At 49.1% G+C, this 14518-nt stretch overlaps 1 protein-coding gene across 1 annotated transcript in view; it reads left to right on the top strand.

Moving 5' to 3' along the window:
- The window catches only part of LOC118380755 (ETS domain-containing transcription factor ERF-like), a 138433-nt gene extending 127132 nt beyond the window's left edge, over nucleotides 1–11301 (top strand). Inside the window, exons 3-6 of the mRNA XM_052494824.1 lie at nucleotides 7465–7580; nucleotides 7766–7987; nucleotides 8135–9036; nucleotides 9141–11301. Coding sequence (XP_052350784.1) covers nucleotides 7465–7580; nucleotides 7766–7987; nucleotides 8135–9036; nucleotides 9141–9692 — 1792 coding nt within the window. The 3' untranslated portion in view covers nucleotides 9693–11301. The remainder of the gene's footprint in view (nucleotides 1–7464; nucleotides 7581–7765; nucleotides 7988–8134; nucleotides 9037–9140) is intronic.
- Nucleotides 11302–14518: the final 3217 nt, after the last annotated feature.

Raw genomic sequence — 14518 nt, 5'->3', positions numbered from 1 at the left:
TGTTAGGTTGGTGATGGGCTGTGGGGTTAGTCAGAGCAGCGTTAGGTTGGTGAGGGGCTGTGGGGTTGGTGAGGGTCTTTGGGGTTAGTCAGAGCAGTGTTAGGATGGTGAGGGGCTGTGGGGTCAGTCAGAGCAGCGTTAGGTTGGTGAGGGGGTGTGGAGTTAGTCATAGCGGTGTTAGGTTGGTGAGGGGCTGTGGGGTTAGTCAGAGCAGTGTTAGGTTGGTGATTGTGGAGGGACTGTGGGGTTGGTCAGAGCAGTGTTAGAGTTGGTGAGGGGCTGGTGATAGTCAGAGCGGTGTTTGGTTGGTGAGGGGCTGTGGGGTTAGTCAGAGCAGCGTTAGGTTGGTGATGGGCTGTGGGGTTAGTCAGAGCAGCGTTAGGTTGGTGATGGGCTGTGGGGTTAGTCAGAGCAGCGTTAGGTTGGTGAGGGGCTGTGGGGTTAGTCAGAGCAGCAGTTGGGTTGGTGAGGGGCTGTGGGGTTAGTCAGAGCTGCGTTAGGTTGGTGAGGGGCTGTGGGGTTAGTCAGAGCAGTGTTAGGTTGGTGATGGGCTGTGGGGTTAGTCAGAGCAGCGTTAGGTTGGTGAGGGGCTGTGGGGTTGGTGAGGGACTTTGGGGTTAGTCAGAGCAGTGTTAGGTTGGTGAGGGGCTGTGGGGTTAGTCAGAGCAGCGTTAGGTTGGTGAGGGCTGTGGGGTTAGTCATAGCGGTGTTTGGTTGGTGAGGGGCTGTGGGGTTAGTCAGAGCAGCGTTAGGTTGGTGAGGGGCTGTGGGGTTAGTCAGAGCAGTGTTTGGTTGGTATGAGGGCTGTGGGGTTAGTCAGAGCAGCGTTAGGTTGGTGAGGGGCTGTGGGGTTAGTCAGAGCAGTGTTAGGTTGGTGAGGGGCTGTGGGGTTAGGTTGGTGAGGGGCTGTGGGGTTAGTCAGAGCAATGTTAGGTTGCTGATGGGCTGTGGGGTTAGTCAGAGCAGTGTTAGGTTGGTGAGGCGCTGTGGGGTTAGTCAGAGCAGTGTTAGGTTGGTGAGGGGCTGTGGGGTCAGTCAGAGCAGCGTTAGGTTGGTGATGGGCTGTGGGGTTAGTCATAGCGGTGTTTGGTTGGTGATGGGTTGTGGGGTTAGTCAGAGCAGCGTTAGGTTGGTGATGGGCTGTGGGGTTAGTCAGAGCGGTGTTAGGTTGGTGAGGGGCTGTGGGGTTAGTCAGAGCAGCGTTAGGTTGGTGAGGGGCTGTAGGGTTAGTCAGAGTGGTGTTAGGTTGGTGAGGGGGGCTGTGGGGTTAGTCAGAGCAGCGTTAGGTTGGTGAGGGGGGCTGTGGGGTTAGTCAGAGCGGTGTTAGGTATGTGAGGGGCTGTGGGGTTAGTCAGAGCGGTGATAGGTATGTGAGGGGCTGTGGGGTTAGTCAGAGCGGTGTTAGGTTGGTGAGGGGGGCTGTGGGGTTTTAAAGGGATGTGAGATGGAAGAAGAAAAAGGAAAGATGTTGTATAACAGGACAAAGGTTAATATAGATGGAGACTTACAGGCACCTGGCAGCCCGCCATGGGAGAGCGAGAGAGAATGGCCATTACATAAACAGATCAAGCATGGGTGTATTATTGGTGGGTTTAGATGAATGGTACATATAGAGATGGACTTGGGCTAACAGTGGGACAGGGGAGTGTGATTATTGGTGGGTTTAGATGAATGGTACATAACGAGATGGACTAGGGCTAACAGTGGGACAGGGGAGTGTGATTATTGGTGGGTTTAGATGAATGGTACATAATGAGATTGACTAGGCCTGTGGGGTTAGTCAGAGCAGCGTTAGGTTGGTGAGGGGCTGTGGGGTTAGTCAGAGTGGTGTTAGGTTGGTGAGGGGGGCTGTGGGGTTAGGCAGAGAGGTGTGAGGTTGGTGAGGGGCTGTGGGGTTAGTCAGAGCAGCGTTAGGTTGGTGAGGGGCTGTGGGGTTAGTCAGAGCTGCTTTAGGTTGGTGATGGGCTGTGGGGTTAGTCAGAGCAGTCTTAGGTTGGTGAGGGGCTGTGGGGTTAGTCAGAGCAGCGTTTTCTTGGTGAGGGGCTGTGGGGTTAGTCAGAGCAGCGTTTTCTTGGTGAGGGGCTGTGGGGTTAGTCAGAGCGGTGTTAGGTTGGTGAGGGGCTGTGGGGTTAGTCAGAGCAGCGTTAGGTTGGTGAGGGGCTGTGGGGTTAGTCAGAGTGGTGTTAGGTTGGTGAGGGGGGCTGTGGGGTTAGGCAGAGAGGTGTGAGGTTGGTGAGGGTCTGTGGGGTTAGTCAGAGCAGCGTTAGGTTGGTGAGGGGCTGTGGGGTTAGTCAGAGCTGCTTTAGGTTGGTGATGGGCTGTGGGGTTAGTCAGAGCAGTCTTAGGTTGGTGAGGGGCTGTGGGGTTAGTCAGAGCAGCGTTTTCTTGGTGAGGGGCTGTGGGGTTAGTCAGAGCAGCGTTAGGTTGGTGAGGGGGGCTGTGGGGTTAGTCAGAGAGGTGTTAGGTTGGTGAGGGGGGCTGTGTGGTTATATAAAGGGATGTGAGATGAAAGAAGAAAAAGGAAAGATGTTGTATAACAGGACAAAGGTTAATATAGATGGAGACTTACAGGCACCTGGCAGCCCGCCATGGGAGAGCGAGAGAGAATGGCCATTACATAAACAGATCAAGCATGGGTGTATTATTGGTGGGTTTAGATGAATGGTACATAAAGAGATGGACTTGGGCTAACAGTGGGACAGGGGAGTGTGTGACCAGTTGGTCTAGAAAAGCCCTGACTAAACTACTGTGCCTGGGTTTATTGAAAATAAATCATTTCCCCGTGTGTGGTACCATTTCAAGAGTTCCTGTGTGACTGTGTGTGGTACCATTTGAAGAGTTCCTGTGTGACTGTGTGTGGTACCATTTGAAGAGTTCCTGTGTGACTGTGTGTGGTACCATTTGAAGAGTTCCTGTATGACTGTGTGTGGTACCATTTGAAGTGTTCCTGTATGACTGTGTGTGGTACCATTTGAAGAGTTCCTGTGTGACTGTGTGTGGTACCATTTGAAGAGTTCCTGTATGACTGTGTGTGGTACCATTTGAAGAGTTCCTGTGTGACTGTGTGTGGTACCATTTGAAGTGTTCCTGTGTGACTGTGTGTGGTACCATTTGAAGAGTTCCTGTGTGACTGTGTGTGGTACCATTTGAAGAGTTCCTGTGTGACTGTGTGTGGTACCATTTGAAGTGTTCCTGTATGACTGTGTGTGGTACCATTTGAAGAGTTCCTGTGTGACTGTGTGTGGTACCATTTGAATAGTTCCTGTGTGACTGTGTGTGGTACCATTTGAAGAGTTCCTGTATGACTGTGTGTGGTACCATTTGAAGTGTTCCTGTATGACTGTGTGTGGTACCATTTGAAGAGTTCCTGTGTGACTGTGTGTGGTACCATTTGAAGAGTTCCTGTATGACTGTGTGTGGTACCATTTGAAGTGTTCCTGTGTGACTGTGTGTGGTACCATTTGAAGAGTTCCTGTGTGACTGTGTGTGGTACCATTTGAAGAGTTCCTGTATGACTGTGTGTGGTACCATTTGAAGAGTTCCTGTGTGACTGTGTGTGGTACCATTTGAAGTGTTCCTGTGTGACTGTGTGTGGTACCATTTGAAGAGTTCCTGTGTGACTGTGTGTGGTACCATTTGAAGTGTTCCTGTGTGACTGTGTGTGGTACCATTTGAAGTGTTCCTGTGTGACTGTGTGTGGTACCATTTGAAGAGTTCCTGTGTGACTGTGTGTGGTACCATTTGAAGAGTTCCTGTGTGACTGTGTGTGGTACCATTTGAAGAGTTCCTGTGTGACTGTGTGTGGTACCATTTGAATAGTTCCTGTGTGACTGTGTGTGGTACCATTTGAAGAGTTCCTGTATGACTGTGTGTGGTACCATTTGAATAGTTCCTGTATGACTGTGTGTGGTACCATTTGAAGAGTTCCTGTATGACTGTGTGTGGTACCATTTGAAGAGTTCCTGTATGACTGTGTGTGGTACCATTTGAAGAGTTCCTGTATGACTGTGTGTGGTACCATTTGAAGAGTTCCTGTATGACTGTGTGTGGTACCATTTGAAGAGTTCCTGTATGACTGTGTGTGGTACCATTTGAAGAGTTCCTGTATGACTGTGTGTGGTACCATTTGAAGAGTTCCTGTATGACTGTGTGTGGTACCATTTGAAGAGTTCCTGTGTGACTGTGTGTGGTACCGTTTGAAGAGTTCCTGTATGACTGTGTGTGGTACCATTTGAAGTGTTCCTGTGTGACTGTGTGTGGTACCATTTGAAGAGTTCCTGTGTGACTGTGTGGTACCATTTGAAGAGTTCCTGTATGACTGTGTGTGGTACCATTTGAAGTGTTCCTGTGACTGTGCGTGGTACCATTTGAAGAGTTCCTGTGTGACTGTGTGTGGTACCATTTGAAGAGTTCCTGTATGACTGTGTGTGGTACCATTTGAAGTGTTCCTGTGTGACTGTGTGTGGTACCATTTGAATAGTTCCTGTGTGACTGTGTGTGGTACCATTTGAAGTGTTCCTGTGTGACTGTGTGTGGTACCATTTGAAGAGTTCCTGTGTGACTGTGTGTGGTACCATTTGAAGAGTTCCTGTGTGACTGTGTGTGGTACCATTTGAAGTGTTCCTGTGTGACTGTGTGTGGTACCATTTGAAGAGTTCCTGTATGACTGTGTGTGGTACCATTTGAAGAGTTCCTGTGTGACTGTGTGTGGTACCATTTGAAGAGTTCCTGTGTGACTGTGTGTGGTACCATTTGAAGAGTTCCTGTGTGACTGTGTGTGGTACCATTTGAAGAGTTCCTGTGTGACTGTGTGTGGTACCATTTGAAGTGTTCCTGTGACTGACTGTGTGTGGTACCATTTGAAGAGTTCCTGTGTGACTGTGTGTGGTACCATTTGAAGAGTTCCTGTGTGACTGTGTGTGGTACCATTTGAAGAGTTCCTGTGTGACTGTGTGTGGTACCATTTGAAGAGTTCCTGTGTGACTGTGTGTGGTACCATTTGAAGAGTTCCTGTATGACTGTGTGTGGTACCATTTGAAGTGTTCCTGTGTGACTGTGTGTGGTACCGTTTGAAGAGTTCCTGTGTGACTGTGTTCCATTTGAAGTGTTCCTGTGTGACTGTGTGTGGTACCATTTGAAGAGTTCCTGTGTGACTGTGTGTGGTACCATTTGAAGTGTTCCTGTGTGACTGTGTGTGGTACCATTTGAAGTGTTCCTGTGTGACTGTGTGTGGTACCATTTGAAGAGTTCCTGTGTGACTGTGTGTGGTACCATTTGAAGAGTTCCTGTGTGACTGTGTGTGGTACCATTTGAAGAGTTCCTGTATGACTCTGTGTGGTACCATTTGAAGTGTTCCTGTGTGACTGTGTGTGGTACCGTTTGAAGAGTTCCTGTGTGACTGTGTGTGGTACCATTTGAAGTGTTCCTGTGTGACTGTGTGTGGTACCATTTGAAGAGTTCCTGTGTGACTGTGTGTGGTACCATTTGAAGTGTTCCTGTGTGACTGTGTGTGGTACCATTTGAAGAGTTCCTGTATGACTCTGTGTGGTACCATTTGAAGTGTTCCTGTGTGACTGTGTGTGGTACCATTTGAAGAGTTCCTGTGTGACTGTGTGTGGTACCATTTGAAGAGTTCCTGTGTGACTGTGTGTGGTACCATTTGAAGAGTTCCTGTGTGACTGTGTGTGGTACCATTTGAAGTGTTCCTGTGTGACTGTGTGTGGTACCGTTTGAAGAGTTCCTGTGTGACTCTGTGTGGTACCATTTGAATAGTTCCTGTATGACTCTGTGTGGTACCATTTGAAGAGTTCCTGTGTGACTGTGTGTGGTACCATTTGAAGTGTTCCTGTATGACTGTGTGTGGTACCATTTGAAGAGTTCCTGTATGACTGTGTGTGGTACCATTTGAAGTGTTCCTGTGTGACTGTGTGTGGTACCATTTGAAGAGTTCCTGTGTGACTGTGTGTGGTACCATTTGAAGAGTTCCTGTGTGACTGTGTGTGGTACCATTTGAAGTGTTCCTGTATGACTCTGTGTGGTACCATTTGAAGAGTTCCTGTGTGACTGTGTGTGGTACCATTTGAAGAGTTCCTGTGTGACTGTGTGTGGTACCATTTGAAGAGTTCCTGTATGACTGTGTGTGGTACCATTTGAAGAGTTCCTGTGTGACTGTGTGTGGTACCATTTGAAGAGTTCCTGTGTGACTGTGTGTGGTACCATTTGAAGAGTTCCTGTGTGACTGTGTGTGGTACCATTTGAAGTGTTCCTGTGTGACTGTGTGTGGTACCATTTGAAGAGTTCCTGTGTGACTGTGTGTGGTACCATTTGAAGTGTTCCTGTGTGACTCTGTGTGGTACCATTTGAAGTGTTCCTGTGTGACTGTGTGTGGTACCATTTGAATAGTTCCTGTATGACTCTGTGTGGTACCATTTGAAGAGTTCCTGTATGACTCTGTGTGGTACCATTTGAAGAGTTCCTGTGTGACTGTGTGTGGTACCATTTGAAGAGTTCCTGTGTGGTACCATTTGAAGTGTTCCTGTGTGTGGTACCATTTGAATAGTTCCTGTGTGACTGTGTGTGGTACCATTTGAAGAGTTCCTGTGTGACTGTGTGTGGTACCATTTGAAGAGTTCCTGTATGACTGTGTGTGGTACCATTTGAAGAGTTCCTGTGTGACTCTGTGTGGTACCATTTGAATAGTTCCTGTGTGACTCTGTGTGGTACCATTTGAAGAGTTCCTGTGTGACTGTGTGTGGTACCATTTGAAGAGTTCCTGTATGACTGTGTGTGGTACCATTTGAAGAGTTCCTGTGTGACTGTGTGTGGTACCATTTGAATAGTTCCTGTGTGACTGTGTGTGGTACCATTTGAAGAGTTCCTGTGTGACTGTGTGTGGTACCATTTGAAGAGTTCCTGTGTGACTGTGTGGTACCATTTGAATAGTTCCTGTGTGACTCTGTGTGGTACCATTTGAAGAGTTCCTGTGTGACTGTGTGTGGTACCATTTGAAGAGTTCCTGTGTGACTCTGTGTGGTACCATTTGAATAGTTCCTGTATGACTCTGTGTGGTACCATTTGAAGAGTTCCTGTGTGACTGTGTGTGGTACCATTTGAAGAGTTCCTGTATGACTGTGTGTGGTACCATTTGAAGTGTTCCTGTGTGACTGTGTGTGCTACCATTTGAAGAGTTCCTGTATGACTGTGTGTGGTACCATTTGAAGAGTTCCTGTATGACTGTGTGTGGTACCATTTGAAGAGTTCCTGTGTGACTGTGTGTGGTACCATTTGAAGTGTTCCTGTGTGACTGTGTGTGGTACCGTTTGAAGAGTTCCTGTATGACTGTGTGTGGTACCATTTGAAGAGTTCCTGTATGACTGTGTGTGGTGACATAGAGAAGCATGCTACAGGTAGTAATGAGACCTAAAGGTCTGTGTGTGACCCCATATTGGTCTGTTTCCCCACCAGGTATTACTACAACAAGAGAATCCTCCACAAGACCAAAGGGAAGAGGTTCACCTACAAATTCAACTTCAACAAACTGGTCCTGGTCAACTACCCTTTCATAGACATGGGCTCCACAGGTACCGCTCACTGTGTGTGTGTGGGTGTGTGTGGGTGTTGTGTGTGTGTGTCACAGACATCACTAAATTCTTAATTAAACACTGACTGTGCTAATTCATATCATTACCTAGTGTATATTACTCCCCTCATCATTGCACCTCTCCGTTCTCCTCCTCTCTTCCCTCTCTCTCCTGTTCTCTAACAGGTAGTGGTGTTCCTCAGAGTGCCCCACCATTGCCTTCCGCAGCAGGAACTCATTTCCGCTTCCCACCATCCACGCCATCCGACATGCTTTCACCCAATGAGGACCTGCGTAGCCCCGGGGGCGTGTTCAGCGCCGTGGCTCGGCGCATGGCGCGCGGCTCTGTCAGCGACTGCAGCGATGGGACCTCCGTCAACTCTGAGATCGAGGACGGCAACGGGGGAGGTGGGGAGGAGAGGGGGGGAGAGAGGGGGCTGAGTGGGGGAGGGGGAGGAGGTCCAGGGGGAGGGGGAGGAGGAGGCCCAGGGGGAGGAGGAGTAGGAGGCCCAGGGGGAGGAGGAGTAGGAGGCCCAGGGGGAGGAGGAGTAGGAGGCCCAGGGGGAGGAGGAGTAGGAGGCCCAGGGGGAGGAGGGTACAGGAGTATGATCCACCCCCGTATGTCCCATGAGTCTCTGTTTAGGATGTATGGTGGAGCTGGGAACCACAACGCCCACCCTGGCTCCCGCGGCCCCCTGGGACACAGGGTCCACCCCGACAACCTGTCCCCCTTCCCCGTGTCCCCCCTGCCTGGCCCTGGGGGTGCAGGGCTCTTAGCCCCACCTCTGTCCCCAGCCCTGTCCTTGACCCCCTCCTCCCACCTGCCCTACACCCCGTCCCCCTCCCTCTCCCCCATGCTGGGCTCTCACTTCTCCTTCAACCCTGAGGAAATGAAGCGCTACCTGCAGGCCCACCACCAGAGTGTTTACAACTACCACCTCAGCCCCAGAGCCTTCCTCCACTACCCCAACGTCATCATTCCCCAGCCACACCGCCTCGCCCAAGACAAGAGAGAACTGGGCGAGAGGGGAGGAGCAGAGAGAGGAGGAGAACGCTCAGGTCTGAATAGTCATCGACACCCATCACCCCTGTCCCAATCCCACTCTCCTCACCCGCACTCAGCCCACCCTCACCCTCACTCAGCCCACCCTCACACGGCCCATTCCCACCCCCACCCCATCCACCACCCACTGCACCTGGGTGAGGAGCCGCCTCACCTCTCGCCCTTCAAGTTCAAGCTGCAGCCTCCTCCATTGGGCCGGAAGCAGAGGGATGGTAGCCAGGACCACCACCCCAGGCAGAGCTCACTGTCCTCGGGCTCAGGGTCCCTGTCGTCCTCCGGTCTGGGGTCCTCCCTGTCCTTCGGTAGTGACCTGAGCTCAGCCGGCGGGTCAGGACTCATCTCCAACTCCTCCTCCACCGGCTCCCTCAACAGCACCGGGCTGCCCAAGATCAAGGTGAGACCCACAAGGGGACATAGTCACTTTGAACTGTATGTGCTGAGGATCCTGATGGCTAAACGTTTGTGACTGTGATATCGACACTCTCTGTCTCTCTGTAGGTGGAGCCCATCTCAGATATTGAGTCAGAAGAGGAGGTGGAGGTGACTGACATCAGTGACGAAGACCCCGACGACCGGGGCGACGAGTACGACCTCTTCTCCCCCCGACACCCCCGGCCTCACCCCCACCACCCCAACGGGACCTCCTCCCACCCACACCCCCACGACGAGGACCTGGATGAGGATGTCTTCAAGGCCCCCGCGCCCCCCCCTCCAGGCCTGCTGCCCTTCTTCACCTCCCACCCCCACCGCGGACCTCCCACCCTGAAGAGTGAGCCGGCTGAGCCAGGCGACACCCCCCCTCCCCAGTCCCCCGCCCAGGGGCAGACCAAGTGCATTCCACTCAAGCTGCGCTTCAAACGGCGCTGGAGTGAAGACCAACGAATGGAGGCCATGGAAGAGCAGGATGACAAGAAAGTACGAGGGGAGAAGGAGAGGGAAAGAGAGACGGAGAGGAATGGAGGGATGCATGAGAACGGGGCTGGCAGTGCCCCCAGTCCCCCAGCCCTGGGGGGGTATGAGTGTTCCCTCCCGTTGGCTCAGAGGGGGTGAACCAGGACCTGCACCAGGCCACAGCCCAACTGTCACTGGAGAACAAGGACTGCTGATGCTGATCCACACACACATAGGGATACATAGAAACACTAATGCTAGCAGACAGTGGTGGTTTAGGACAGTGTAAATGACTCCTAAGGTCCTCCTGCCACTCTGACAGACAGACAGTTCTCTCCTAACTCAAACTAAACCTGGGCCTAATCAAACTCCAAACCCTGATGCAGTCCACACCCTCCTCCCAAAGCCCTTACCTTCTACTGTATTGAGACCCCTCCCTCAGAGACTGTTGAAGAAGAGAGGGGACTTTTGGTCCAAGCAAGCCCAGACTCAGTGACTTAAACCAGGGGCAGAACCAGAGGGGACGCTACTCTCTGCTTGTGTCTGGATGGAACCCCCAAGCCAGTTTCCTGTCCAGCCCACCGTCAGCCTCATATCCAGCCTCCAGCCCAGCACTGCCCCACATCTCCTGACCCAGCTATTTTGCCTCACCTTTCCTGCCTTCTGGCCCCCCCTCTAGGGTTAGTCTGTCTTTCTCCTCAGGGGACCCCAACTCAGACAGCCCAGCCCCCTGGCTTTCCAGCCCTGCAGACATGGAGGATGAGATTTCTCCCATTTTATTTTTGTATAGAGATGAAGACGGGGCTTCTACAAGTGCCTGTACCTGTATCAGACACACTGAGAGAGAGAGAAGACTGAGGAGGAGAGCATGGGTGTAAGAGTATGACCCTGAAGAAGGCACAGTGATGCCGAAACGTTGGTGATTTACCCAATAAATGACCGGGAGTTTATACATAGTGTGAGACTCTCTCTATTATTTATGTAATAGTATCCCCCCCGTTCTTACCCATAACAGACACACAGGAAAGTTGGGCTGTCGATTGGGGGCAGTGGAACCTAGTCGTGGTAAACTGGCAGACTCCTTCTCGCAACACTGGCCACTCCACTCAGGGATGCCACAGACACACACACACCAGCTGCTGGGGAAACAGACAGTGGACAGGACTTTGGGACATGGAGGCTTTGCTCTTGGACTGCTACTGAAGGGTACTGCTATTCAACACACACTTTATTTCTCTCTAACACTCCTCTGTCATCACTTTTGTACTTTCCTCTCTTTCTGTAATATTTTCTCTCTCTCTCCTACTTCCGTCCCTTTCTTTTGTGGACCTGAAAGATCCTGATCTAAATGAGAGAAGGGAGAGGGTGGAGGATAAACGGAGGGGGAGGGAGCAGTGGCTCGGTTGTTAGATGACAGAGAGGAACAGCGAGAGGACCATTGGGAGGGGGAGAGAGCTCTCCTATGGAAAAGGAGAGTGATGGGTCCATTATCTTTTAACTGTTAGCTTAGCTTAGCCTTGTCTATCCCATGGCAGGGCAGAAGCAAGGGCCACCTGCACAGAATCCTAGTTCACCAGCTCCACCCAAATCCCTTACTCCTGTTCTATCAACCATAGTCTCATAGTGTTAACTAAACCAGCAGAATACGCACACAACACTGCATATGCAAGCACACCTGTAGACACACACACACACACACACACACACACACACACACACACACACACACACACACACACACACACACACACACACACACATACACACATACATACATACATACATACATACATACATACATACATATTTATACACACACACACACTGCCTCTCTATGCCTTGTTTTATAGTGTGTTTTAAACTCTTTACAAGAGTCTTAGTAAAAAATTAAACGAGAAAGTCCTACTGAGATATGCACACTCATATAAACTATATATTTATACACTGAACAAAAACATAAATGCAACATGTAAAGTGTTGGTCCCATGTTTCATGAGCTGAAGTAAAAGATCCCAGACATTTTCCATACACACAAAAAGCTTGTTCCTCTCAAATTGTGTCCACACATTTGTTTACATCCCTGTTAGTGAGCATTTCTCCTTTGCTAAGATAATCCACCCAGCTGACAGGTGTGGCATATCAAGAAGCTGATTAAATGGCATGATCATTACACAGGTGCACCTTGTGCATGGGGTCAATAAAAGGCCACTCTAAAATGTGCAGTTTTGTCACACAACACAATGCCACAGATGTCTCAAGTTTTGTGGGAGCGTGAAATTGGCATGCTGACTGCAGGAATGTCCACCAGAGAATTGTGTTACCACAGAATTTAATGTTAATTTCTCTGCCATAAGCCGCTCCAACGTCATTTTAGAGAATTTGGCAGTACGTCCAACCGGCCTCACAACCGCAGATGTACGTGTATGGCGTTGTGTGGACAAGCAATTTGCTGATGTCAATGTTGTGAACAAAGGTGCCCCATGGTGGCGGTGGGGTTATGGTATGGGCAGGCATAAACTACGGACAACGAACACAATTAAATTTTATTGATGGCAATTTGATTGCATAGAGACACCGATTGCCCATTGTCGTGCCATTCATCCACTGTCATCCCCTCATGTTTCAGCATAATGCACTGCTCCATGTCGCAAGGATCTGTATACGGTTCCTGGAAGCTGAAAATGTCCCAGTTCTTCCATGGCCTGCATACTCACCTGATGTCACGCGTTGAGCATGTTTGGTATGCTCTGGATCGACGTCTTCGACAGCGTGTTCCAGTTCCCGCCAAGATCTAGCAACTTTGCACGGCCATTGAAGAGGAGTGGGACAACATTCCACAGGCCACAATCAACAGCCTGATCAACCCTATGCTACCTTTTTTCTTTAAAGGTATCTGACGAATCAATGAGTATCTCTATTCCCAGTCATGTGAAGTCCATAGATTAGGACCAAATTCATGTAAATTGACTGATTTCCTTCTATGAACTGTAACCCAGTAAAATATTTTAAATCGTTGCATGTTATGTTTATATTTTTGCTCAGTATATATTATATATGAAATTCCAAACTCATATAAAAAACTAAAACAACATGCCATTTAATGAAATGACAGATTTGCGATGTTTTTGTAAGTGATTCGTTCTGGTAGGCGAAGGGAGAGAATATCCTGTTTCGGGTAAACTTCCTTAGGGGAGGGAGACAACGGGATGGGTAGGAGTCCAAATGTTTTGTTATGACCAAGGGACAACAAACGACACAGGAGAGACAGACAAAATGATGAAAATAATGAGAATCATGAAAGAACTGCATTGTAGTACACTGAATATATACAGCAGTTGTCATTTGAACATGACTATTCTGTCTGCCATCACGGTCCGCTACTCCCTCTCAGCTTGTAGAAGACCTGACCACTGTCACCTGTCCCCAGTCTCCCTCTGGGCTGGTCTCACCTTGACAGTGCACCTCTATGGGGACCTCACCTCACTAATGGACCTCACCTCTGGCCCCAGTGGGGGTGAATGAGCTCAGGGTTAGTCAGGACTGGGGATTTTAGTCGATGACAAATCCTGTCATTTCTCAGCTCTACCCAGTTAAGCCGGTTATCTAAAGCGGACAGTTTACTAATCGTGACTGCATTAGCTATATTCCCAGCAGGTTGGTGGAGGCTGAGGTTAATGATTACTGTACAGATAACAGTGGAGGCTGGAAAGATGACGTTAGATTTCACCTGGAATACCCTGCCCACTATCTCAAACACACACACACAGACTCACATTTCCAAACCCCTCCCACACACTCTGTCCTCACTGTTTTGCTGCTTTGATGTTTTGACATCCTGGAGCATTAGAGGTCTGGAGACTGAGCCAAACAGCCCTCTGATTGGCTCAGGGCAATCAAAGACTTGACCAACCAGTAAGAACTCTAACAGGGGCCTCTGGGATGGCAGGCCTCCAGACGGGCAGGTGTGTGGCTGAGCAAGTCACAATCATCTGACTGCTGTTATTGTCCATCCTGGTGGTGTTGTATATCTGACCACACACACACTCTCTGTCCCCTTCCCTCACCTCCACCTCACCCTGTGTCTATTGAAACTGACAGCTGCCTTATAAACTACTCATCATATCTAAGCAACAGACTGGGCATTATTCTGCTTGTTCTCTTTTTTTCTCTGCTTCACTCTTCATCCCTTTTTCTTTCTCTCTATTGCCAGCATTGTCTGTCTACCTGACTGTTAACTGCAGCGTGATCTTTTATCAGGATGGTGTGGGATGGCAATTCCCAGGTCTCATGTCTGAGTCGGCAGTCAGGAGAAAGTGGAGAAGGATAACATTTCTTTAGCAAAGATTAAAAATACCCTCAATGTTCTTTTCTGATGTCGATATTGCTGTTTATTATTGTTGTTGTTATTGTTATGGTTGGATTACTTACCTCCCCATCCTTCTCATTATTAGTCCATGGTTGAGTTACTACTGCTTTAGGGTTGTTGTGAACTGTACATCAATCACACTGTCATCGTGACGTAGACCTCTCCTCCATGCTTCTGTTTTGACCCCCTACCAGCTCCTGCCCCCTCCTCAGTCTTTCATGTGGTTTTAACATTTGTAATATAAACTAAAGTGTAATATTAATTCTGAGAGGGGTTGTTATGGTGACAGAGGTTGGCAGGGGCGGGGTTTATTGGGGAGGGTGGAGGGGGAAACGTATGATTTGATCTTGTCATATATTGTCATTTATATTTTACAATGTTACTTTCTCTCTTGGTCGTGTATATTTTTTTTCATTTTGGGGATTGTTTCATTTAAAAGAAAAACAGATTTGTATTGTTTTACTATGTAAAGGTCTTCCCCCCCCCCATGCGGTTATATAACACTCAAACAGAGAGATGAGATTTAATACCATGATGTAACATTGAATTTCTCTTTAATTCTTTTGTTTGTTTTTCAAACTTGTCATTAAGCTGTAATCAGGGTTAATTAAAACTGGTT

This window comes from Oncorhynchus keta, chromosome 34 (genome assembly GCF_023373465.1).
Source record: "Oncorhynchus keta strain PuntledgeMale-10-30-2019 chromosome 34, Oket_V2, whole genome shotgun sequence".
In the NCBI taxonomy this organism is placed as follows: Eukaryota; Metazoa; Chordata; class Actinopteri; order Salmoniformes; family Salmonidae; genus Oncorhynchus; species Oncorhynchus keta.
Note: the sequence above shows the minus strand (reverse complement) of the source record. Positions and strands in the feature narration are given on the sequence as shown.